Source organism: Augochlora pura, chromosome 3 (genome assembly GCF_028453695.1).
Source record: "Augochlora pura isolate Apur16 chromosome 3, APUR_v2.2.1, whole genome shotgun sequence".
Classification (NCBI taxonomy): Eukaryota; Metazoa; Arthropoda; class Insecta; order Hymenoptera; family Halictidae; genus Augochlora; species Augochlora pura.
The window spans coordinates 29861701-29886049 of record NC_135774.1 but is presented as its reverse complement, the minus strand read 5'-3'; the positions used below and the strand labels follow the sequence as shown (position 1 = coordinate 29886049).

Genomic DNA, 24349 nt, shown 5'->3' with positions numbered 1-24349 from the left:
GTTACGTGATGGATACGTCCTTCGGTTGCAGTTCAGTCTGATAATGTTCCAATTACAGCGTTTCCTGTCTCGAATAACAGAGTCAACAAGCACCAAAATGAGAGACTCTTTCTTCATCAGTACTGCTCATAAAGAATGGTATTGCAAATGACGTAGGATCCCAGTACTTTCGGTAGGTCAAGCGGTGAAGATCGTGTGCTGAATGTTATCGGCCCCAGGGTGCAGTATTGGGAAACGGTGGTCATCGTCCTGTTTTAATTCAAATCGCCCAAGGTGCCTCGCAATTGAGCTATGCGTGCCGTACCTCCGGTAGTGCCGGAGGATCTCTCGACCGCTAACCGGTTCGAAACTGTGTGGCCGGCTGCCAGGATTCGATCGACGGTGACCGCGTTTCGTTTAACCCCGCGGATCGATGGGGAACAGGTGTGCTGTTCTCTCCGGATTTCGAGAAAAATCACTGCCGACTTTGCACGCACTGGGTCCGGCGGTGTTCGGCTCGCCTCCTCCGTGGAACACCGTTACGAGATCGGGCATCTTATCGCGGTCCGTGATTCGCGCTTTGCTTGATGAACTTTAATGCTTGACGCGATGAAACAACGGAACTCCATCGAGCTGGTCCCGAAGGAGGGAGGCACCTTGCGCGGCTTTTCCTGCGCTATGATCATTTGGTTCGGCGTATCGTCAATAGTTAACGAACTTAAGGACACGCGACAGTCTTCCGCCTTTTATTCTTTGCGCTCGGTGCAACCCTCTTTTGGCCGCCAGTATATCATATTTTTATGCGCATGAAAACACAAGCCTTTCGCGCGGCCTGTGCGGCTGAATAAAAGATCAAAGAAAATACGGGCCGCACGAAAGTGGGCGTCAGCGTTTCGTGACTCCGCAGTCGTGCGATAAATCGTGCTCCGCGTAGGACCGAATCGAAGCTGTCCCCCTGTCAGGAATATCTCTGAGACATGACTCGTCGAAAGCAAGCCGGAGAAACGAAGACGGGCTTCGTGGGACCGGAAAAGGTGTTGCGGCTTTTGGGTATCTGGCCGCTGAACGCCGACGATATTCTGCGATCGTCGTTGGGCCGATGGTGCTTCGCTATGCTAACGCAAGTGAGTACCGAGTGGCCCTCGTCGTTCCCGGCATGATCTGGATTCTCCAAAGATCCCAAAGCCTTTCAAAATTCAATCTTCTAGGTCACCGCGATCTGCAGCCTGACCACGGAGGTCTACCGCCACTGTCTCGACGTTGACGACACGATGGACGCTTTCGTGATGGACCTCTCCTCCATGATCAGCCTCTCCAAGATGTTCATCCTGCGATTCAACTGGAAGCACACCTACGCTCTGGTGAACTCGATGGAGGAGGACTGGTCGAGCGTCGAGGACTCGGATCATCGTAACATCATGACCAAGTACCAGGAGAAGGGTCGTGTCGTGTCCATGCTGCTGCTCTACATGGGCTATGCTTCGGGTGTCTCGATCATCGTGAAGTCTCTGCCGTTGCATGAACTACCGTTCCAGGTTCGAGTCCTCGAACGAGAAAGCCTTTAAGTTCTGATATCTCATCTCTTACATAGATGTTCCAAATTCCGCCGAACTCGACGAACGCCTTGGCCCGTACCCTGAAGACCAAGTACTTTCTGTCGACGTACTGCGCGTTCGGGATCCAACCTTGGAGCCTTCGATCTTGGATGCTCGCGTTCCAAGCGGTCACCGTGTTCATCAACGTCGTCGGCCACTGCGGCAACGACGGCTACTTCTTCAGCCTGACGATGCACCTGTGCGGTCAGTTCGAGGTTCTCAGGGTCAAGCTAGCAGAGATCGAGATCGAAAAGTCGGGATATGGCAAAAAGGTCGGCCTGCTGGTGCAGCGACACTGTCGCCTCATGATTCTAGCTGGCGATCTCGAGCAGAGCTTTAACGTAGTCATACTGGTGCAGCTGTTGATGAGCCTTCTACTGCTCTGCGTCGAAGGTAATCAGATTTTAACAATTCTAGTTCCTTTACTCTTTGAAGTTCGGTTTTTCATTTCTGAAATGACGAAAGAACACTTAAAGAACAGAAACAATTAAAACATTATATTAAAAATTAGCACATATTAAATGCAGTAAGTTTAGATTTACATTTAAAAACACGTAGGGTTTCTCGATTTACTATCGGCCTTTGAATCATTACCTGATGGAAACGGACTTCGGACTTCTGATGACGTTCCAATTGCTGCGGTTTCTAGTTTCCGTAGTTTCGCAGATCGAGTAATTGGTCATTCCTTGATAACTGTCCAATTCAATCCTGCTACACCTGCAGCTGCCTTCTACCCCAAGAAATGTCTAACATTAAATATAGAAGTTAATTTTAGTCTTCCTTCTCCACTTGAAATTTTAATTAAATTGGTACACCAATATTTGTCGGTGGATTGAAATATTTTTCTTTATGTTATATTGGCCGATACAGACTGTCTTATAGGTGTTAGACAATATCACTGTAAGCCTCAGAACTATCGTTACAATATTTTAATTGCAAATAGCCAAAAATTAATTTATGAACCTAATAAATTACGCGAGAAGTAGAAGCGGCGAAAATCATGCAGAGCCTGATCGATTTCTCGCCATTATTTGTTGCCCGCTCACCGATAGCTTTCTCGAAAACCAGGATTCATGATGCTGGTGTGCCTGAACGCGAACGACAGAGTCGGCGTGCTGAAGTGCGTGATGTTCGTGACCACGTTGCTGTTGCAACTGTACGTTTACACCTACGCCGGCGACGCATTGGAGTCCCAGACAGCTGAGATCTCGTTCGGAGCCTACGACTCGACCTGGTACCGTTCCCGAGGGCACCGAGCCAGAGACCTGGCGTTGATCATCATCCGCGGCAACTCGCCGTACTGTGTCACGGCCGGGAAATTCGTGTCGATGAACTTGCTCACGTTCAAGGAGATCCTGAAAGCCTCCGCCTCGTACATGTCGGTCCTGAAAGTGATGATGGACGCGTGATTCGTACCGGGAGACTTTGGCACAACGGACCGAGGGCGATCCTGAAGGTACACGAGATTCGAACGCCGGGGTCAGTATCTCCACAATTCTCTGTTCTCGAAACGAGAAGACTGCGTCACATCGATCACACCACAATCTCTCTTTCTCCCCCTCTTTATATTTTCCCCCTTTCTCTATCTCTTTATCTGCGTGTTAGTCGAATATATCATGTGTATACCATCTTTTTACGATGCAATAAAGACAATATTACTATAATTCGATGTGATGGACGTCGTCCTGTTCCGTGACGCCGATCTTCTGACTGTGAACCGCGCCGGAGAACTGAAATTGTTTTCCGATACGGGCGAAGGAATAAGGGAAAACAGCGCGTAAGTGGTTCGTTTTCAGAGCAATCATCCGCAATTTAGAAGTCTGCGTTCTGCCCCAATCGGGGAACGGGCGACTTTCATTCGCAGTTTTCTATCAAAATTGAATAATACTCGCACACGTTCCCCGACTTTCAACATTCACGTTCCGAACATCGTGGTTGTGAAACCGATCCGGAAAGACCAGCAGAGGATCCAACAACATTCCCCTATCCATCTATTTCCTCCTTCCTCTCTCTGTTGTCCGCGCACGTTGTCTTCTTGGCAGCGCGCAGCTGACACAGTGCTCGACAGCCAGTTAGGCGATTACGGGTGAATAAATTATCAACTGAAATGCGCTGGACGCGGGAGCAGGAGAACACAGAGAATGAAGATGTGTCGATTACCGAAGAACGATTCATCGTCTTTTCGTCCGAGCCACAGTCATGACGAAATCGACAAACAAGGACTTTTCCTACGCGATGTGGCCGATGAAGATCCTCTCGTGGCCCGTCGGCACCTGGCCTCTGCAGAAATACGACATTGTGTCCGGCATGCGCTGCTTCGTGTCCATTATACTTCTGGTATGAATTATACTATCTCCACTATTCACGGTTACTTGTTCTCCTGTTCGTCTTCCGATTATATTTGTTTTTTTTCTGTGCTATTAATTTAAGACGAACGGAGGTCGGGGTTCATCTTTGTTGAACACATCCTTCATTTAATAGAATATCCATAGGAAAATATAATTTTTTATCTACTGCGTAGAGAAATTCAAAGATCATGTAAATGAATAGTGCAGAATAGAGTTTACTTTTGCATTGTAATTTCATACTTACTCATCCCAAAGTATCTGATTCTCTTCCTAAGAAATATTGACGATTCGTCGTTGCAGTTGTTGGTGCTAACGATCGTACATACGGAAATCTATCTGGACAGCAGTGACGCCGAAAAGAACCTGGACTCGGTTGTGCTGATCACATGCGGCTTCCTTGCAGTGTGGAAAGTGTTATGTTTCCGCGTCCATTCGAAGGGACTCGTGGACAACTTTATGTCGGCCATGAAGGACTACGATGAGCTGAACGACCTGGAAAAAAAAGAGATCGTGCGACGGCACGCGCAAATGGGCCGAATCGCTTGCGGCAGCGTCATCTTCTTCTCCTACTTTGGCTCGACGTTGTTCACTACGGCGCCGATGTTGGCAGGAGAGGGCAATAAGGCTGCGGAAAATGTGAACATCACTCAAGAGGACTCGCTAAACTACCCTATGCCTTCGCAGTACACTTTGGAGATGTTGGACCTACCTGCGAGCCTGTATCCGGTGATTTACATCGGCGAGTATATTCTGTTGCTGACCATCAGCACTGGAAATCTTGGTAAATCGCTCGCTATTTCTCTCTCTTTCTCTATTTGTCGATGTGGTTCCGTAGGATTCGAGTTCTTAGTCGAGTGTTTTCGGTAGGTAGCGACTCCTTGTTCTACGGTATCATTTTCCACCTGTGTGGCCAGGCGGAAGTGCTGAAACTGGACTTCAGCAAGTTTGTCGAGTTCGGCGACAAGAAAGTTCGCTTCAACGCCCTGGTAGCCAGGCATCAGCAGCTGCTCAAGCTCTGTCAGGACCTGAGCGACACCATCAGCTCCGTCATGATACTTCAACTGTTCTCCAGCTGTCTCCTGATCTGCACAACGGGTAACGATCGACGCTCCGAATACATAATCTCTAAAATGATAAGTAAGTAATCTTATTTCTTTAATTTCAGGATTCGAGTTCGTGCTGTCTTTGAGCGCCAATAACATCGTGATGGTGATTAAAACGTTAATTGTGGTGAGCACCTTATTGGTGCAGCTTTTTGCCTACAGTTACATCGGCGAGTATATGAAGAACCAGTTCGAGGGCGTCGGGTACTGGGTTTATTGCAGCGATTGGTACAACATACCGCGAAAACTATCTTTTGACATTGTCTTCATTCTGATGAGGGCCCAGACACCCATCTACCTCAAGGCCGGGCACTTCTTCGTCATCAACATGGAGACCTACATGAGTATCGTCAAGACCTCGATGTCCTACTTGTCGGTACTTCGTGTAATGGTAGCGTAGAACGCTAAGCTTTTTCGTTGTCGCCGGTGCATTCCTGTGCAAGTCAGAGAGAATGCATAAGTAACAATTGACACGACCGAGTATCGACGTTGGATAGTAAATCGGTTTAATGATTTCGCGCTATCTGTACAAGGAAATTTTTATATTAAAAATTACTTCTGTACATTGAAACGTTATTATGTATTGTGGCGTTCTGATTTTCGAGTCACTGCAGCTTACAACCCTTGCTTAAAACATCCACTGTTTTCCTTTTCAGCGATTCAGTATATTATGACAAAATTATGTTTTAAAATGGCCAAAGTGGCAGTCGTAAAAATTGAAATCTGCAACTATATCAATCGAACCAGAGTCAGTAATAAAATATGTGCAAGAGAGGCGTTAATACCTTCTATTCGAAAGAACCCTTCAGAGAGATCCAAATATGCTCATTATATATTTCTTATATAAAAGTTAATGTTAGTTTTGCAAATATTCGTGAGCAAAGCACGATCGCTAACCAGCAGATAGTACGTTCCGAGCTCATAACTCGAAATTATCGCTACAAATTCTTTTGCAACTTGTTCGAACGAGAGAAATAATACGACATCAAAGCAGCAGAACAACTAACTTACCGAGCCAATACCACAAAACAAAAAGACATTCCTTTACTCCAAAGTCCATCAATTTCCGTGCGAAGCCTACCTTGATCTGTCCGTCCACTTTATTGAACAGTTACAGTCGTTATCTTCCGCTAGCAAATAAATAAGGAAAACACTTGTTTCTTTCGTGGAATGATCGCTTGCAATTTAGTTGCTTCTGCCAACGCGAGCAAGAAAAACCCTGCGTTTAGCGTTCCCTACTAAGCATTAGACCTATTTTCGATCAAAATTGAATGGCCATGAGATCTGTCAGTGAAGTCTAATAGAGCATGCGGTTGAATAATAAAAGCAAGAGTTCGCAGTGCGACCCCTCTCTCGCCCTGTAACTATGTTGGCCGCGTACAGCTGACGCCGAGCGTTTACGCGATTAGGGCTGGATAAAACATAAATCGAAAGCCGCGGCGTATCATCGCGCGCGTGTCGACGTCGGAGATGCGACGGTCACCGGCGAGAACAGTGTGTTATCTTGTCCGCACGCCAGAGTCAGGATGAACCTACCTACGGACAAGGACTTCGCCTACGAGATGACTCCTATGAAGATCGTCTCGTGGCCCGTAGGTACTTGGCCTCTTCAAGAGTACAATTTCGTCTCCGGTTTGAGATCTGTGGCGGCTCTTGCCTTCTTGGTAAGCAATTTCTCCATACACTGAAATGAAAAGTTTCCCGTCAATAATGATACTGAGAATATTGATCTATAAAATTCATCAAAAGATTCATTAAGCTTTATAGAAAGTCTAACGTGTTTAGAATAAATACATTAGAAAATATGATGACAAATTGCTAAATAATATTATAAATAATCCTGAGTATAGTGAGTTATATTTTTGTCAAAATTGTTCACTGTTTCCGTGTTAATATCTTACCATGAATTTTATAGGCATACCTAATTTAAAAAACTATAGCCTTCTCTTATTTTCATAAAATCATAGTAAAGTCTATCTTTAATATTAAACTGACTTATTAATTTTACCTCAGTTTTTTCCCACCATGTAATTTTGAATAATAAAACAGAATCATCTCTGTAGTCGTTGATGATGTGGATTGTGCACACGGAGATCTACCTGGACTACGGAAACGCGGAAAAGAATCTTGACGCAGTGGTGATAATCGCATGCGGCGTGCTCGCGATATCGAAGGTGGCCTGTTTCCGGTTTCATCCTACGGGCTTGATCGTGAACTTTGTCTCCGCTGTGAGAGACTACCAGGAGCTGAACGGAGAAGAAAAACGGGCCATCGTCAGACGGCACGCACACATGGGCCGAATGGCATCCGCAAACATGTTGTTCTTTTCGTATTTCAGCGCGACGTTGTTCTCCATGTTGCCCATGTTCGTATCGAACGACGACACGACGGACAGTTTAAACGAAACTCGAACGACTCAGCTGAACTATCCTATGCCCAGCGAGTACACGTTGGAGCTCCTGCAAGTGCCAGGAAATTTGTACGCCTTGATTTACATCGGCGAGTACTTTCTACTATTGGTGACGGCGACTGGAAACCTCGGTATATATTTACCTCACGTGTTACCTTACTGTCCGTGTACACCTTGCAATAAAGTCGATCGTCGGCTAGGTAGCGACTCCATGTTCTTCGGCATCGTTTTTCACCTGTGCGGCCAAGTGGAGATGCTGAAGCTGGACTTCAGTAGATTCTTTGAAGAAGGGGAGGAGAGTGCGCTACGCTTCAACACCCTGGTGAACAGGCATCGACACTTGCTGTCACTGGCGGATCATCTGAACGACGCGATCGCGTTTATCTTAATCTTGCAGATGTTTTCGAGCTGCTTGCTCATCTGTACGACAGGTGCGGCGATGACTTACCTTTGTCAGAATAATTTTTGTTGTCCAAACTTAATTATAAGCTTCTGCTCTTGGTTCACTTTCCAGGATTCCAGTTCATCTTGTCTCTTAAAGTTCACAATATCGTGATGGTGATTAAGACGATGATAGTGGTTAGCACTCTGCTGATTCAGACGTTCGCCTACAGCTACGTGGGCGAGTACTCGAAGAACCAGTTCGAAGAGATCGGATACTTCGCCTACTGCAGCGATTGGTACAATGCGCCCTGCAACATTTCAAGGAACATTATGTTTGTACTCATGAAGTCCGAGTACCCCGTTCAACTGAAGGCTGGTAAATATTTCCCCATCAACCTCGAGACTTACATGAGCATTCTGAAGACCTCGATGTCCTATCTGTCGGTCCTCCGCGTAATGGTGGGATAAGCACTGGCTTTGTAGTCGCAATCAATTCTTTCCTGTACAAGTCGGAGATAACGTACGAGTATCAGAAACATTCGCCATTGGGTTGGCCGAGTACTGACAATGGATAGTAGATCTATTCACGCTATCTCTCTAAAGAATAACTTATAATAAAAATTATGCTTTCCATACGTTAGAGTGTCATTTTTACTCTCGTACATAGCCCTGTTTCAATTTCATTAATTTCTGAACCCAATTTTTACAATACGGAATTAAAAGCTTCTCTTTTTACGTAATCAGCACGAATAAAGTGTGTATGAATCAAAAGGTGAACGATGTGTCAATTTACCCCTTGTCTCCGCCAGAGCAGTAGAGCGACTTACCAGACCGTCACCATGAAGCAAGTTGACATTCCCCTCCGCCAAAGTGCCATGATCCAGAAAAAAGTATCATCACGATAAGTTGATCCAGTTTATTTAAGAAGTTGCAGTTTTTACCTCGTGAAAGCGAATGAATAAGGTATCCCCTTGTTATTTTCGTGTTTTTGTTCGTTCGCAATTTAGTTGCGTCGGGTTGCAAACTTTACAACGTAGGGAGAACGTGCATTTTCTATTCTGTCTCAGCCAGGGAACGTATTAGTCCTATTTCCGATAAAAATTGAATACGCCGCATGATCTGTTGCGACAGCGCTCGCTGGAAAAGGGAGACCGTATAATGTTACAAGCGGCCGTCTAAAAAAACCGACTGTTCTGTGTAGCAACCCCTTTTGCGCGCTGCGAAAATAGTAGTGACGCGCAGCTGATGCCAATCGTTTACGCGATTATGCTGCATTAAACATAAATGGCAATGCGCTGTTCGCTGTCGTGCACGAATCGAACGCGATTATACAGAATTCGACGGGGAAAACGGTACACTATTTTCTCCGCACGTCCTGCGAGGATGAAGCTGCCGACGGACAAGGACTTCCTCTACGAGATGGCTCTGATGAAGATCATCTCGTGGCCCATGGGCACCTGGCCTCTCCAAGACTACAATCTCGTGACCGGCGTGAGATCTGTGACGGCTCTTACCTTATTAGTAAGCAATGTTTCAGTAAACTACAATTGAAAACTGTTCGCAACCATCTATCATGGAATAGCACTACTTCGAGTCATAAAAAACTTCCGATGCAGCAATGTAGAACATATTGTCCGTATCGACCCACTATGAGTTACCGGGACCATCGAGTTTCCGCTTTCACTAAATAGATAAGGGTTGAAACTAAATAAAATTAAGAACATAAAGAAATAAATAAAAAAAAAACGAAATAAATATCCGATAAAGAAACGGATGTTATTTATGACTCGATCTAAAGTAATCGATACGTTTGTGCAGACGTTTACGATGTGTATCGTGCACGTGGAGATTTTCCTGGATTACGAGGACGCGGAGAAGAATCTTGACGTGGTGGTGATAGTCGCATGTGGTTTGCTCGCGATGTCGAAGGTGGCTTGCTTCCGGTTTCGTCCTACCGGTTTGATCGCAAACTTCATCTCCGCTGTGAGAGACTATCAGGAGCTGAAGGAAGAGGAGAAACGGGCCATCATTAAACGGCACGCGACAATGGGTCGGGTGGCATCCGCCAACATGCTGTTCTTTACGTATTTCAGCGCGACGTTGTTCGCCATGGTGCCTATATTTACCAAGAACGAGGCGCTGGCTAATCTAAACGAAACTCGACTGAGTCAGCTGAGCTACCCTATGCCCAGTGCGAACACTGTGGAGCTTCTGGCATTCCCCAGGAATCTGTACCCTTTCATCTACCTCGGCGAGTACTTTCTACTACTGGTGATTGCGGCTGGAAACCTCGGTATTTATTCGCCTTAACGTGGTTATTCGTGTACATCTTGCAATAAAAACGACCGACGGCTAGGTAGCGACTCCATGATCTTCGGCATTGTTTTTCACCTGTGTGGTCAAGTGGAGGTGCTCAAAATGGAAATCGGCAGATTCCTTGAGGAAGGGGAGAACAGTGCGCGACGGCTCGTCGTCCTGGTTAACAGGCACCGTCATCTGCTGACGTTGGCCGATCATCTGAACGACACGATCGGAGTTATTCTACTCCTGCAACTGTTCTTGAGCTGCTTGCTCATCTGCCTAACCGGTGATAAGTTACTTCGCACGAGTAGTTGTGGCTGTTCGAATTTAATTACAGATGTCTGTGCTTTGTTCTGTTCTCAGGGTTCCAGTTCCTTCTCTCTTTACAAGTGCGCAACATTGTGACGGTGATGAAGACGCTCATCATGGCCGGCCTCGTGTTGTCTCAAACGTTCGTCTACAGTTACGTGGGCGAGTATTCGAAAAACCAATTCGGGGCCATCGGATATTTGGCGTATTGCAGCGATTGGTACAACGCCCCCTGTAGTATCACAAAGAAAGTTCTGTTTGTTCTTATGAAGACCCAGTATCCCGTTCATCTAAAGGCGGACAGATTTTTTGTGATCAACTTGGAAACGTACATGAGCATTATGAAGACTTCCATGTCCTACCTGTCGGTTCTTCGAGTGATGATTGCCTCGTAATGCAATCTAGGTAGCGTTGCAAGAAAATAGCTCAGTATTTTATCGATGATGCGAGGTTCCAAATAGTGAGAAAAGATTACTTCGTAAACTGAATCAAACGGTAGAGTGCAGTCGATTTATCTGTCAGAGATCCAAGTAAGTTGTTCGTTATATACATATGAGAAAGATTGTGATAGTATAGTTTATGAAATATATAGAGCAAAGAGTTATTGTTTGATGTATTCCATATTAAAAATACACAACGTATTTGTAATTTAAATAGGTGTTTTAAATAGGTCTTTACGCACAGTACAGGATATTTGGGATATGTTTAATTACGATTTGCTTGACTTTATCGCCACAAGAGTCTGTGACCTTTGTTTACCTTTTTATGCACTAATTCTTCCATAATTTACGTTTTTCGGCGAACCAGCATCTTAGAAGTGTTAGCGATTACAGCGCCTTTTCTGGATAAAAATGGAAGCTCATTACGAGGTCCGTCCAGTGGCAACACGCTCAAACGACAGGGACGCCTCTTGTGAAAATAAAGCGAAGCTCATTACGATGTCGATACAGTACCAATTGGTATAGTGGCAAAATATTCGCCAAAATTATCGGCAGTCGATCTTGGCTAACAGTTTGGGCGTTTTGCCACTGGACGAATTGGCACTGTACGGACATCGAAAAAAGCTTCTATTTTTCTCCAAAAGAGGCGCTGTTATCATTAATACGTCCAACATGTTAGGTCGCCGAAAAAAATTAATTATTGCTAAATTAGAGCCTAAAACAATAAAGCAAGTGCACAGAATTGTCCAGGACAAACTACTGCATTTATATCGTGTGAAAAAATCGAATGACAATACAGCAAAGGTAAGTAATTAACATAACATTTCCATAAACTCAAAAAAATTAATTAATTATATTTAACAATATTGCTGTTTGTTTTTCAGTTGTATTTTGTTGCATTTCTCTGCCTTGGTGGTAATAATTGATATTAGGATCCAAATTAGAAAATTGTTTATGATGAACTAATTATAAATCAAATCTCTTTTAGGTTTCCAGCACTGAAAAAATATTTGGAATATTTTTCTAGCATTTTATTCCTTTGTACTGCGATTTTGCAGCCTAGAGACGAAGTTTACGACCGGCGCAACGTAATATAGCAACCTGCATCGTAAAGCCGACAATATTTACCGAGTGATATAAGTGAGAAGAAATCGCGACCTCGACTTCTCTATCAGTTCAGTTTCTTACGCAACACGTCAGGATCCGTTGCCGACTTTGTTGTAATTTCCGCTCTTACCTCTCTCGTCGATCTTATCGGCAATTAATAATTCCTCTAATTACGTTAACTGGCTGCGTATCGTCAACCATAGATCACCGATAACCCGAGGCTGTCTCGCGTGCTCGATCCTTATGCGAATCTAAACAGTCGAGACGCGACCACAGTTAGCAATTCAAACTGCTTTCATGAATATCTGTTTACTAACGAAGTTTTTGTCACGGAATTCCAGGCACTGGTATTTTCAGCGACAGAAGTGGCTTCGCCATTGTTAATCGAGTCCTCGGAACGACTGATTTGCGATCCTTGACGACAACTGCAGGGGTGCACTTAAAACTGTAGCGTAACATTCATGGAACAATCGCGCGATTAAGAGCTCGGAATCGGCTCGACGGTATCAATTCCATCGACGGGACTGTTCCCCATGGCTGGAACTGATTACTAGGGTGCGTCGCGAGCCGTTCATTAAAGAACTCGGTGCTCTCTTCGCGCCTCGCAATTTCCCATCGGCCTCGAGCCAGAGCCCGAAGGTCCATCGGAGGAACAATCGGACTGGATTAACATAATCGTCGATTTCGTTCGTTCTTAAGCGCGTGCAGCCACAGGAAGTGGAAGGTTGACGGTTGCGCAATCCCGTGGATTCAGGTGGCTCGCCGGCTGACACGAGCGACAATGCGCAATCCCGTTAATGACTGCGTAATACGGAGAAAACCGCCTTAAGCACCGAAAACTCGTGTGCAACGGTGCATTACGCGATACGCAGAATAGAAAAGATGTGTCCCGCATTCTTTCGCTACCGGCTGCCGTTGCGCGCTCATTGTTGGCTGTATATGGTGCAGGTTCTTGGTACATCGATGGAGAACCTTCGGCGTGTCTATCGGAATGCTTGCATTCAGGGAAATAATTCTGCTACTCGGCATTCTATTAATTGACACGCGCGATTTATCGAGATTCGTACTTGGTCTCGAAGAAAACGATTTACATTGAATCGTGGTCATTGTTCTCAAAGAAGCAAACTCGGCGAGTTTCGCTGCACTCATTCTTCACACGAATTAATAGAACAATTAACCGAGATTCTGCAGCTACCTTCGAGGAAGTATTACGAGCCAGCACTTCGATAGAGTCGGAGCGCTAAAAATAATTTGAATTCCCACGGATCTGCTTGAGAAACAGATTGAAAGCGATCGCGGTTAATTTTACGCGCGTCAACGAGGATCAAGTCGTTAAATTGGCCGTCGGTCTCGGGTTACAGATCGCTCGTGACTCGGCTCGTTCCCTGGAAACGATGAATTGTCCAGAAATAGTCTGGTTCTCGGCGTGCAGCGCATGCAAAGGTAAGCTTCCTCGTTGAAACGACATGCATCGCTCGAACGCTGCGAAAGTCGCCGCAGGATCGTCATAAATTTCATACAGAATTTCTCCGGGGATCGTCACCGCGATCGCGATCGACGCGAAAGAATCTCTCGGCCGACCTCGCTGTCAGCATTCCACTCCAATTTAAATAAACCTCGAGCCCGAGTAACACCTGTTTAACTCGTGCACCGACGATCTTCCACGTTTTCTCAAGAATACCACGATTGAGGGTTTCCAGCGTGCAATTACGTTTACCTAGCAACTATCGAGCGCATGAACGACGCATCAGGCGAGAGAGATGAGTGTATTTTCTGATGCGTCATCGCAGCCGAGAGATTCACGAGTCTTGGAAACGGCCGATAATGTTCCGGGCAGGCCCAACAATTTTCTAGCTGCCGAAGAGCATCAATTAACGCGTCGTTGATGCGCGGCAGCTCGTTTCCATTCGTCTCGAGAAATCATTGTGATCCGATCACTCCGGTTTCTCTCTCACCGAAAAAGATGTTAACGCGCACGGAATCAGATAGTTCTGTTCTAATTCTTCTCGGGTTTCGTTTCACGATTAATCAAAGCAGTCGACGGTGCTCGAGCACACTTGGCATTGTGTTTCGAACAGTATCCTTGCGATTCCTTCTCACCGGGTTGAAATTGTTAATTTTTTAGACGAACAAGAGCGTTCTCCAATTACATACGGAGGATCCGAAAGAAAGCCGAAACGGAAGTGAGTCGATACCGGCGTCGGGGAACAATAAGTTTTTTTAACAAAAGGCCCGTTGCGTCATCTGATTTTAATCGTCCGAACGAATATGAAAAGGAATAAATTAGAGAAATGAATGTCTACGGAGAATAACAGGGAAGCTTATTGTGTTTTAGAGAATGTAACGCGTCACTCGGCTCTCGAATACACGCTGATCGGTGGAGAAGAAGGAAAGTGGGTCCCACAGAATGGTTCCTGAAACGTGGATTTCGTGGTGGATCGAACGACATGCAAAAAGTGGGTCGAGTATTGTTTCCTCGAGTTTAGAAAATTCGAGGTATTCCCGTCGACGCGTTCTCGCAATTCGGAGAATTAGAAATTAATAATACCAATTATTATTATTATTATTTAAGCATGTATAAAGGCAGGAAAACATTTCGCTAGAAAAGAAGTTATAACGAACAGAGGGATCTTATATTGCAATTACATTATTACAGACAAAGAAGAAAAAGAAAAAACAGCTCATATATATGTCTACCACTTATATAAATATAAGTATATAACACATACATCCATATAATACAGAATAAAAAGAAGAAGAACGCGAGGAAGTCTAGCGAGCATAATAGCCACATGGTACACATAATATGCAACAGATACGTGTAAATAGTTTTTAGTAAAATCGCAGGCGTAAAAAGGCCGCGGAAACGCACGGCTGAGCCGCGTAAACGTTTGCGTACTTGAACCCAGAATTGCGGCCGGTACGTGGGACCGGTGCACCCATTATCTCCCGATGGGATTAGCATTGTCGAAGTTGCTCGCTGGGAGAACACGAGGCGCGCTTTTAAAACATAGGTGCCGATTGCGTACGAGAAAGAGACGTTCGGCTTTTTACGAGCGGCATTGAAACCTGGATACGCCGCGTCCTTCTCGGTGTTAATTCAATTTCGTCGTACAACGACGGGGCCAATTAGAGGCGCTCGTGTAACGCAATTGCTCCTCCGAATTTGCCGCTTTTAAGTACCCGTGTCGCAAAGCAGCTCTTCCCGTAGGTCGTTCTTCATAAGTTCAGAGAATCTACGGATCGGCTGTCAGCACAGCTACTTCGAGATAAAATCATGTGGCAATATATATCATAATTTATTCCATATATAATTATAAATATTATTTTACATTTACTTAGTGATTTAATAAAATGCTTTAATATTGTGAAATGTTCTAGGTTTTCGGCGTGGCTGTTATAGTGTTCATAGTAGCAAGGAATTTTCAAGAATCCTTGCGGAAAACGCATGCGTAAGGTGTCGCCTGAATAACTCAAGGCCCTGCGAAATGGCGTGCACGGTGCAGTCACGTATGCACGCGTTCCAGATCATCGTGAGACTATCCCCGGCGGCAGGGCGCGGTTGTTTATGATTTTACAGCCGATGAATGAGCCGCGTTTAGTCACTGTTGTTATGCATCACGCGCGGACGCGCTCCGAGATCGATGAAAACCGCTGCGACTTACCTTGGACGAGTCTTCGCAGTGAATATTGATCTTTGATTCCGCTGCGATCTCTTTCCCACGGTTATCCGTTCCGGAATCCGTGAAAAATTCAGCTTTCCGATAAGAAAACCCCGATGGAGGAACTTCACGTTAGATCGCATTGTCGTTTTCAAAAGGGTGAATCACCGAATCAAGATGATCCGGCGTCGAAAGATGCGTTCGAACAATGACCACGAACGCGGCCGGCAATTTTTGTCCTCGCTCGCTTCCCAGATGATTAAAACTTGCAAAATTATGAATCACGGCTCGAATTAAAGACCGATGGAACGGTGACACAATGGCGCTTGAATTCTCAGGCCACTCGGCCGGCCTAGGCGTAGCAGGAAGCATCGATGAGGCCGGCTCTGAAAGATAATTACACAATTAGACAAACGGACGTGGATTACTCATCCCGTCGTCCCGGTCATATCTTTTTCTTTTCGCCTTCGCAGAATTTCTGATTGTCTCGTATGTAAATTCCACCATCGCAGTTAACAGTGCTCCTTCCGAACACGCCGTCTTCCGGTCTGTCATTCACCAATCTATGAAGTTCCTTGAAATTCATCCGCTTATCTTTCCCTCCTTGGCACTAGAACCCTTTCTCGAGATGCAAGAAGGTTTCGAGTGTCTTTAGGGGATGATGTTCGGTATTCAGGTTTTGTTCGGGTCAGTCTCCGAGACCAACTGGAAAATTAGTAAACCGTTGCAAGATGTAAACGAGGTGTACACTCGCTGGAAAACAATGAAGCTCATTCAGAGGGCCTGCGATGTGCGCGTCGCTTGTCAACGTGAGAGTTTCGATTTCGCAATGGGGGAGGGCCTCGATTCGTCGACTCGGCGACCTATTTCTTATTCCGCGCTTTCATCAACCATTTTCTTTTAATTCTTCCGTTAAGCTCCTAGGGCTGACCAACTTGTTTATAGCTTCTTCTACGAAGTGATACGACATCAAACGTCCATTAATATTATTATTATTATTACTATTATCTCACAGTACTTTTTTACCAAACAAATGGTATCAAATATCGAACAGTCAATTATCAAAAAATCAGAAGGGATGCTTACCGAGCAAACAATTTTTATAGTAATCAACCACAGTATTAAAATGCATGGTCTCTCGTTCTCCAACCCCCAAAGGCGGTTTCACAGCATACCTGTCTTCTAAAATCCGATGCTGGCATCGTAACGGGCCATTTCATCGTCATTTTCCCATAGCTTCCCTCCTCCTAGAGTCCTCCCACGCGGCGGGTCGTCGTCGAAGCGACGTCGCGACGGCGACGACACCGAGGTGTGCAGGTGCCCCCACCTCTCGCTACGGATGACCTCCTCGTGGTCGCGTTCGAACTGCTTCGTAGGGATAAATGTACACTTGCCGTCAGACACGAGGCTTTTAGCGACTCCAGAACGATACGGTAGCTCGTCACTCGTCGTCGCGTCTCGTCGTGCATCGCCGACAACTGCTGATCGATCCAGGATTGAGGATCCAGCAGCATCCAGACCCGATGCGACAGCCTGTCGGAGGAATCTTCATGGCCGATCAGGGGTTTAAAGGACTCGTAAGTCACCACCTTTGAACGATCATCTTTCGACAGGACTCGAGGTGTCTTCAGGTGACTTGATAGTTGGTGGAAGAGAGCCGGTGTTGTCGAGGATCCTCCTCGAGGGTGAAAGTGCACGGGAGGGAAAGTTGATGGAACTGATAAAAGGACTGGTGAACTTGTGAACTGGTTCCATTCGAGTGTGACTTTTCACGGAAACTTGGAACAGTTGGAGTTTGATGAGCTGCTGGGAAAGTCTGCAAACTTCTCGCCAAGGGTTGTTGCGAAGATAGAGATTAAGGGACTTTCTTGATTTCAAAATTGTCCTTGATTATTCTCGTACCTTCAGAGGGCTGTGTAACGGAGCCCGAAGAGTTGCAACATCAATATCTCCAGTGAAAAAATTAAGTACCTTCTGACGAATCCAGAAGGGTTGATCTCAAAGAATTAACAATCGAGCAGATCATTCGAGCTTCCCAGTGCGATGAAAATGTCATACAGCTCTTCTTCTCGAATGATAAATTACGCCGGTTCGCTCACCTTGATCTCGCCACGGGAAGGGTTGCGACAGGGGCGTGACGCTCGCGGACCGTCCCGTTCTCACGCCTCTGTTTCACGTGTATCGCGAGCAGGAGCCGTGTATCGAACGTTCAAGGTCGCAGGATCTCGTGGCGATCGCGGATGACCTACTGCCGCGCATGAATAGCCTCTCATGCGGCGAGGAAATACGTAACGGCGAAGACGTAACACGTGACCGTGAAGTCAACAAATGAATTGCACGTAAACGCATTGCTCGCGGAACCGTGGCATGATTTATGAAAACAATATTGCTCCTCTCGTTGGCGTAATTGCCTCGGTTAAATTGACCGGTGTTCTCATTACGCTAAGTGGGCCCGCAATTTCTTCCCGTCATTCCTCTCGCCATTATCTGGCCAGCCTTGCTACCTGCTCTACCCAAACTTTGATCATTTTCTGTAGCTTCGATCGTCGAAGTTCTAGTTCATTGTTTTTATCGTTATCCTATTTCTGTCAATTAATCGGTGGACACTGGTGTCATAGCAAGACGAACCAGTCTCGAAGAAGCTGCTTTAAAAAAATTGATTAACAAACGGCCACGAGCATTGCCAACCGTGTAATTAGTTCAGAGAATTTATTTTTATTCAGTGAATCTACAGTTTGGATTCAGAGATAAGAAATCGTTTCTTTCAGACAATGTCGACCTGGCTGCTCCTTCTCGCTCTGTTCTCCCTAACTTATGGTCAGCTGGACCTACCCCCTCTGGGACAGGAGCCTCGAAACAACAATGGCAGACAACCGTATTCACCCAACGAGAACGAAATCGAGGATGTTTTAGCGAGGCTGGACTTCCTCGGGACCGAAAGATGCAGCGCGAACGTCGCCGCACAGTGGCAGTACGAGACGGACGTGAACGAGTACACGCAGCTGCAAGCGGTTAGTATGAAATGTATCTTTCCTTATCGTGATCCCGTTAGTGGACCAGCTGATAGCGGTTTCTGCCGAAATCGGTGGCCGAAACGCCCGCATTTCGCCCGGAAAATTGGCCCACGGGTTTCTTATCGCCACGATTTTCTCCAAATGTGCACCTGCTTGGAACAACAGTTATAGATTAACTTGTCCCAATTTTTATCATAGGAACATTTGACCTTTGATCTAGTCTGGAAATTTATTGCAAACGTGGATAAAATAAATTTGGTGGTAGAGTCGGTTACTTCGAAGTGACTGTTAGCTTTGTCATTGGTTTATTTTCAGAAATAATTAACTTGGTACTTAGCAGATGTATTCAATTTTTTTATCCTTTTATTTTGTTTATTTTTTAAAAGAGTTAATACGCCTGATTCAATAAATAAAGAGTTAGTTACGCTAGAAAATAAATCAGAGACACGTCAGTTGGTCAATTTACAATAACCGGCTCCACCGATCCATTGTTTTATCGTTGTTAACGTTGTTCGACGGTTCTCGATGGCGGGACCTCGACCTCCTCTGCGAACAGGCCCGTGGGACCGTCGAACGTCGCGGATCTATCCTCCAGGAATCGCGATTTCGCGTGCGCGGTGGATTTCTCCGTCCCGGCTCGGCCTTTATTATTGTCCGCGAGAGGCCGAACACCTCCGCGGGAAATGTTCCCAAGCCGGTGCCATTGTGACGACGTCCCGAACGATTTCGTAACCGCGCATCCAAGCCGTCTGACGAGAACGGAAATTTTCAGCCTTCAACGCGAAATCCGCGGAGCGGGTCGCGTGATGCTAATGACAATCGTTCCGCCGAGTTTCTGCCTTTTTCGTTCCACGAGGCGACGCCCCACCCTTCGTCGGATTCCGCGGCGTTACTTAATGTTACATCTATCTGGCGACGGTTCGTCGCAAGCCCGTTCCACGCGATCCATTATTATCTATTCGTAATTAATCGACGCTTCCTCTCGGCTCTCGATCCGCTATGTTACTATATTTAATAAATCTGCAAGTCGCATGACATTACGGTTAATTTGGCCCTGTAACGGCTCGATGATACCTTGAAGTCGCGAGACTTTTATAGCGTGTTACTATTTGCAGTTTGCGGAAACAAAGTGCCGTTGAGAAACTGCATCGAATTATTCTCGAGTGACACGGCCGAGAATGAAATTGCATACCCGTATGAATCACCTTCGATCAAATGTTCCACGAAATAGGTGTTGCCGACAGAAAGCTGCGATTAGCAATTTGCATTTCCTGTCGCCGGATCGTTCCGACGTATGCTCCGATACAGCGGCGTCCGCGGGTTCCGGTACGATCCGATCCCGATAACGGATACGCGCGTATTTCCCTAGGAAATATTTCAGTGACGTGGAAAGTGTTTCTATGTTACTATGTTGCCGCGCTGTTCCTTGCACTTTCCAAAGCACTTCCTTTCCCTGGGCTTCTATCTCTCGAGGAGGAACGCAGATACCGCCGTATTATCTGCAACGGTAAACCCGTCGTTCGACGATTTGCGACCTGTTCCGCGCCGGCGGCTTCTAGAACTGATTGCTTTACTACAGAAGAACTCGTTTCCGACCTATATATTAACGACCCGGCGTTTTCATTAATAAATTACAGTTATGACATTAGCGTACGTTCGCTTTCAGCTGGAGGCGCAGAGGATTTACGCGGACTTCCAGAACCAGGCTTGGTTCCTCATCTCGAAGATCGACTTGAACAACATCCGAGATCCGCTGACCAGACGACGGCTCAGATATTTGTCGGCCGTGGGGCCGGCGGCGCTTCCGCCGGATCAGTTGGACAGAGTAATAGGCGAACTGACTCTATTTACAGGGTGTTCCAAAAGTTACTCGAAATCGGGAAATGAGGGGCCCTGTTCCTAGGGTCATTTTCAGTAACATTTTCTTTAACGTAAATGCAATCCGCGGCTTTGTTTACGAGCCATTTAAAGCAAGACAGCGGTCAATGGTGGCCGAGTCAATGAGTGGAACTGGGCCAGCCAAGCTCGTCACTCATTGGCCACTGTCTCTCATTAATAAAATAACGTCCATTTGTACTAAAGAAAAACTTATTTCAAATGATCTCAGAAACCTCTTATTCTTCAGTTTTGAGTAACTTTCAGTACACCCTGTACAACGTACGATATTCAGAGATCCTGCATTAGCGCACAATTCAATTACGAACGCTTCTCGTGACGCAACCAAATGTTTTCACTATTTTCGCATCTCGCCGACCGTCGATAATAGCTTCCGCAAAAACGAGATCAAATTTATTTCGACGATTAATCACGCTCGGGAGAAAACATCGATACGCACCGCTTTCCACGCGTCGAAGTCTCCGTGGTTCGCGCGGGGAAACGCTGGATAAGTAATTATTGCCGGTTGCAGAGCGACTACGAGCTTCCGTTTTCGCTGGTTATCGGCGTGCGCGGACCTTCGCGTTGCAAAAAGCTGCGGCAAAAAAGTACGGTGTGTCGTTTCGCGAACAGATTTTCACGGGCGAACGATTACGGAAGCGATGGTAATGGGGAAAGATCGGGCGCGTGCGTGCAGGAAACAAGAGCCCGCGCGAATCCTTTTTGCCCTGTTACGGAAACGACAGTAAACTATCCGATATTCTCTGTTCCAGTACAATCGTGTGATCAACGACATGCTGGCAGTCTACAACCAGGCTAGCATTTGCGCGTACAACGACCCTTTTAGGTGCGGACTGCGGCTCTACCCAGGTAACGATCGATACACCTACTTCCGGATCGACGGGACGAACTCGTGACCATCCGATTTTCACGGCTCCGGCGAAATTTACCGTGTTGCAATTGTTACCGGTGCAAGAAAGCGCCTCTCTCTCTCTCTCTGATCGCTATGCGCGATCCGGCCGGCATTCCGCGTCGAAACGCGTTCATGAAAATGCATCAACGGAGGTAACACACCGGATCCTCTTTCCTTATCAACAGTCGCGATCTCTCCAGCATTGCGCCGCGATTTCCACGCTAATTCTATGAATACTTGGCTGCCGGCCGATCCTCAATTTTCGAGGAATTCCTTGGAATTGATTCCTTTTATTAGCCATTTTGCTGCGCAAACATTGCTCCAGAGGAATAAAAAAAACGGTCGAAAGAATTCTTGTAATTATCCGTAACAATTGCAACAGATCTCTCGTGATCAAAAGCGGATTAATTCACGGATCAAAGTGTAATCGGACATCCAGCAAACGGGTTGCAAGAAGTCTATTAGCTCGCTATTTTTAGCGACCCGTCGCGACGTGTAATCCTCGATTAGCTATTCTTCTCGCGACCCAGACGATCCAAAGGAAACCGTTTCTCCCCGGCCGGCTCGCGACAACCTATTATGCAGTTCCGTATCGCCGGATTGGCCGACGTAACGCGGTTTCATTACTGCTGAACCTAACGAACCACGTGCGAAAAAAAAAAAGTGGACGAGAAACCTTCCGCGGCCGCCGCAGCGGTATTGAATCGCGAAACGGTCGATTCAACCTGTAATCGCTGCGGTAACTCGCTCCCAGCGGTGCTTAGATCACACGTCTCGCAAGAAACCGTCTCAGACAAATTGATCGCGCGATCAACGTGAAAGCTGCTCGAACGTGCTCGCTGCTCCCAGCGCAAATACGTTTTGTCCGACGTCCTCTCGGATGTGGTCGACGTCTGCGGTCGAGGGAAATTGAGACAATGTCTCTCGAGGAAAATGTCTCTTTCGCAGATATCACGCAGATCATGGCGCGCAGCAGGAACTGGGACGAGCTGCAATACGTTTGGACGGAGTGGAGGAGGCGCAGCGGGATGAGGATCAAGGACCTTTACCAGCAGCTCGTTACCTTGAACAATGAGGCCGCTAGGCTCAACAGTAGGTTCACTTGAGGCCCGATTAACAAATCGAAATTTTATAGGAAGAAAATTTACGTAGAAATGCTATAGAGTTATAGAACTGTAGTTAAACTAGCTTATTCTATCTTGTCGCATAGTTCGTAAATTATTCTCTAGGATTCTACGAAAAGTTTTTAGGTTAGTTTATGCAATCAATCGTGTATTATAGTAAAGATCGTACTCACAGATTTCACGGACGCAGCCGAATATTGGATGTTCCCCTACGAGAGTCCGAACTTCCAGGAGGATGTCGAACAGGTGTGGGAAATGATAAGGCCATTGTACGAGGAATTGCACGCATATGTTAGAAGGAAGCTGAGGGACTTGTACGGGCCTGAAAAGATCGGAGCTCATGCTCCGCTTCCGGCTCACATACTCGGTAACAATCAACCGCGATAGCTAAACTTACGTTCGTTATACCGATCCGGGAGATCGAATATACGCGGTGAACGTTTAATGAGGAAACGTTTGGTCTCGCAGGGAATATCTGGGGCCAGTCATGGACCAACATAATCGACGTGACGTTGCCGTACCCGGGAAAGGTTTACCTAGACGTTACGCAGGAAATGCAAGCGCAGGTAACAGGGAGGAATTATATAATCGTTATCATGAGAACCAGGTTTCGATAGGCTAACGGCTAATGAACGCGGCTCGCCGCTTAGTTAGTCATTGTTCCCCGCAGTGGAATCGAAAGTAACGCGTCACAATGTTGTTATTCGAAAGCTATGAACAAGGATGAGGGGAGGATTCGAGAAACGCTCGCTTCTTTCTCTTTTATTGTTCATTGTGAGGCGGAATTTATTAACCGGCGACGGAACTTTGAACCCCTGGGATATCAGCCGGTTGAAATGCGCACGTTCCACTAATTAACTCGTCACTGTATTCAATTTTCTCTGCTACCTTTCTCTTAATCAACTGCTTCGGTATTCATGGATTCGTTTTCCACTCGTACCTTGGAAAATTAATTAGCCATTTTAAAAGAACATGGGCTTGATTGACTTTCAGTGGCACACGATGTTATAGATGATCAAAATTCACGGTCGCGCGATAACGGATCAATTTTTATTACGAGCATTGGAATATATTTACTGTGAATCGTCAGTATAAACGCAAAACTAATTACACAGCGTAAAGGCATATTAATTAATTCAACAAAGATTCGTCGTTGTGTGTCTGTGAAATTTTAACGTCGATGAAAGAAACGTATGATATCTCACTTTCTCGATTTTTACCTATCTCAATGCATTTCTCATTTAATTATAAACTGTAGCAAGAACATTATTAACGTGGATAAAAATAACGACAGGGATACACGCCGGTCGAGATGTTCAGAATAGCGGAGGAGTTTTATCTGTCCTTGAACCTGAGCGTGCTGCCGCCGGAGTTCTGGGCCGGAAGCATAATCACCGACCCCGGCGACCGGCCCATGATCTGTCAAGCTTCCGCTTGGGATTTCTGCAACCGCATAGATTACAGGTAACGCCGCGCGATCGAATTACACCGGCGTCTACCCGCGAGATAATTGGCCGCGTCTCCTTTTACCTAACGATGGTCGTCTTAATTGGCTCTGCTTCACGCGCAGGATCAAGATGTGTACCAAGGTCACCATGAAGGACTTGATCACGGTGCACCACGAGATGGCCCACATTCAGTACTTCTTGCGATACAGCGGACATGCCCGGGAATTCAGGGACGGCGCTAACCCAGGTGCGATTATTCAAAGCCGACTTCCTGCTACGGATTTAATTAGCTCTTCCTGCCGACGTCGTGATCAAGTTAAATACGACCGGAGAAACT

The 24349-nt window shown here is 46.1% G+C and overlaps 4 protein-coding genes across 5 annotated transcripts in view; all 4 read left to right on the top strand.

Moving 5' to 3' along the window:
• Nucleotides 1-19: 19 nt before the first annotated feature.
• On the top strand, nucleotides 20-5575 carry Or63 (odorant receptor 63). Its single transcript, XM_078176659.1, has 8 exons — nucleotides 20-1103; nucleotides 1188-1514; nucleotides 1571-1967; nucleotides 2643-2979; nucleotides 3722-3911; nucleotides 4223-4703; nucleotides 4790-5017; nucleotides 5088-5575. The coding sequence occupies exons 1-8, from the start codon at nucleotides 957-959 to the stop codon at nucleotides 5423-5425; spliced, it is 2445 nt and encodes an 814-aa protein (XP_078032785.1). The 5' UTR covers nucleotides 20-956; the 3' UTR covers nucleotides 5426-5575.
• A 663-nt stretch (nucleotides 5576-6238) lies between these two features.
• Nucleotides 6239-8597, top strand: LOC144478958 (odorant receptor 10-like). The gene is made up of 4 exons (XM_078197359.1): nucleotides 6239-6689; nucleotides 7089-7566; nucleotides 7636-7866; nucleotides 7950-8597. The coding sequence occupies exons 1-4, from the start codon at nucleotides 6552-6554 to the stop codon at nucleotides 8285-8287; spliced, it is 1185 nt and encodes a 394-aa protein (XP_078053485.1). The 5' UTR covers nucleotides 6239-6551; the 3' UTR covers nucleotides 8288-8597.
• A 559-nt stretch (nucleotides 8598-9156) lies between these two features.
• On the top strand, nucleotides 9157-11076 carry LOC144468128 (odorant receptor 85b-like). Its single transcript, XM_078177337.1, has 4 exons — nucleotides 9157-9340; nucleotides 9638-10112; nucleotides 10176-10406; nucleotides 10484-11076. The coding sequence occupies exons 1-4, from the start codon at nucleotides 9203-9205 to the stop codon at nucleotides 10822-10824; spliced, it is 1185 nt and encodes a 394-aa protein (XP_078033463.1). The 5' UTR covers nucleotides 9157-9202; the 3' UTR covers nucleotides 10825-11076.
• A 4155-nt stretch (nucleotides 11077-15231) lies between these two features.
• Ance-3 (angiotensin-converting enzyme Ance-3) overlaps nucleotides 15232-24349 on the top strand; it is a 49848-nt gene continuing 40730 nt past the window's right edge. The window contains exons 1-9 of one of the 2 annotated variants that reach the window (XM_078177334.1): nucleotides 15232-17215; nucleotides 18407-18649; nucleotides 20319-20477; nucleotides 21301-21397; nucleotides 22389-22532; nucleotides 22740-22931; nucleotides 23033-23130; nucleotides 23859-24028; nucleotides 24135-24259. In XM_078177334.1, coding sequence (XP_078033460.1) covers nucleotides 17162-17215; nucleotides 18407-18649; nucleotides 20319-20477; nucleotides 21301-21397; nucleotides 22389-22532; nucleotides 22740-22931; nucleotides 23033-23130; nucleotides 23859-24028; nucleotides 24135-24259 — 1282 coding nt within the window. In that variant the 5' untranslated portion in view covers nucleotides 15232-17161. Of the gene's footprint in view, nucleotides 17216-17688; nucleotides 18330-18406; nucleotides 18650-20318; nucleotides 20478-21300; nucleotides 21398-22388; nucleotides 22533-22739; nucleotides 22932-23032; nucleotides 23131-23858; nucleotides 24029-24134; nucleotides 24260-24349 lie in introns of those variants that run through there. The other variant, XM_078177335.1, reaches the window with a different exon arrangement.

Coding starts and splice junctions, on each gene's coding strand:
- LOC144468128 (XM_078177337.1), top strand. CDS start 9,203: ATGAAGCTGCCGACGGACAAGGACTTCCTCTACGAGATGGCTCTGATG. Junction 9,341..9,637: donor TGACGGCTCTTACCTTATTA/GTAAGCAATGTT, acceptor ACGTTTGTGCAG/ACGTTTACGATGTGTATCGT. Junction 10,113..10,175: donor GATTGCGGCTGGAAACCTCG/GTATTTATTCGC, acceptor ACCGACGGCTAG/GTAGCGACTCCATGATCTTC.
- LOC144478958 (XM_078197359.1), top strand. CDS start 6,552: ATGAACCTACCTACGGACAAGGACTTCGCCTACGAGATGACTCCTATG. Junction 6,690..7,088: donor TGGCGGCTCTTGCCTTCTTG/GTAAGCAATTTC, acceptor TCATCTCTGTAG/TCGTTGATGATGTGGATTGT. Junction 7,867..7,949: donor CTTGCTCATCTGTACGACAG/GTGCGGCGATGA, acceptor TTCACTTTCCAG/GATTCCAGTTCATCTTGTCT.
- Or63 (XM_078176659.1), top strand. CDS start 957: ATGACTCGTCGAAAGCAAGCCGGAGAAACGAAGACGGGCTTCGTGGGA. Junction 1,104..1,187: donor GCTTCGCTATGCTAACGCAA/GTGAGTACCGAG, acceptor TCAATCTTCTAG/GTCACCGCGATCTGCAGCCT. Junction 4,704..4,789: donor CATCAGCACTGGAAATCTTG/GTAAATCGCTCG, acceptor TGTTTTCGGTAG/GTAGCGACTCCTTGTTCTAC.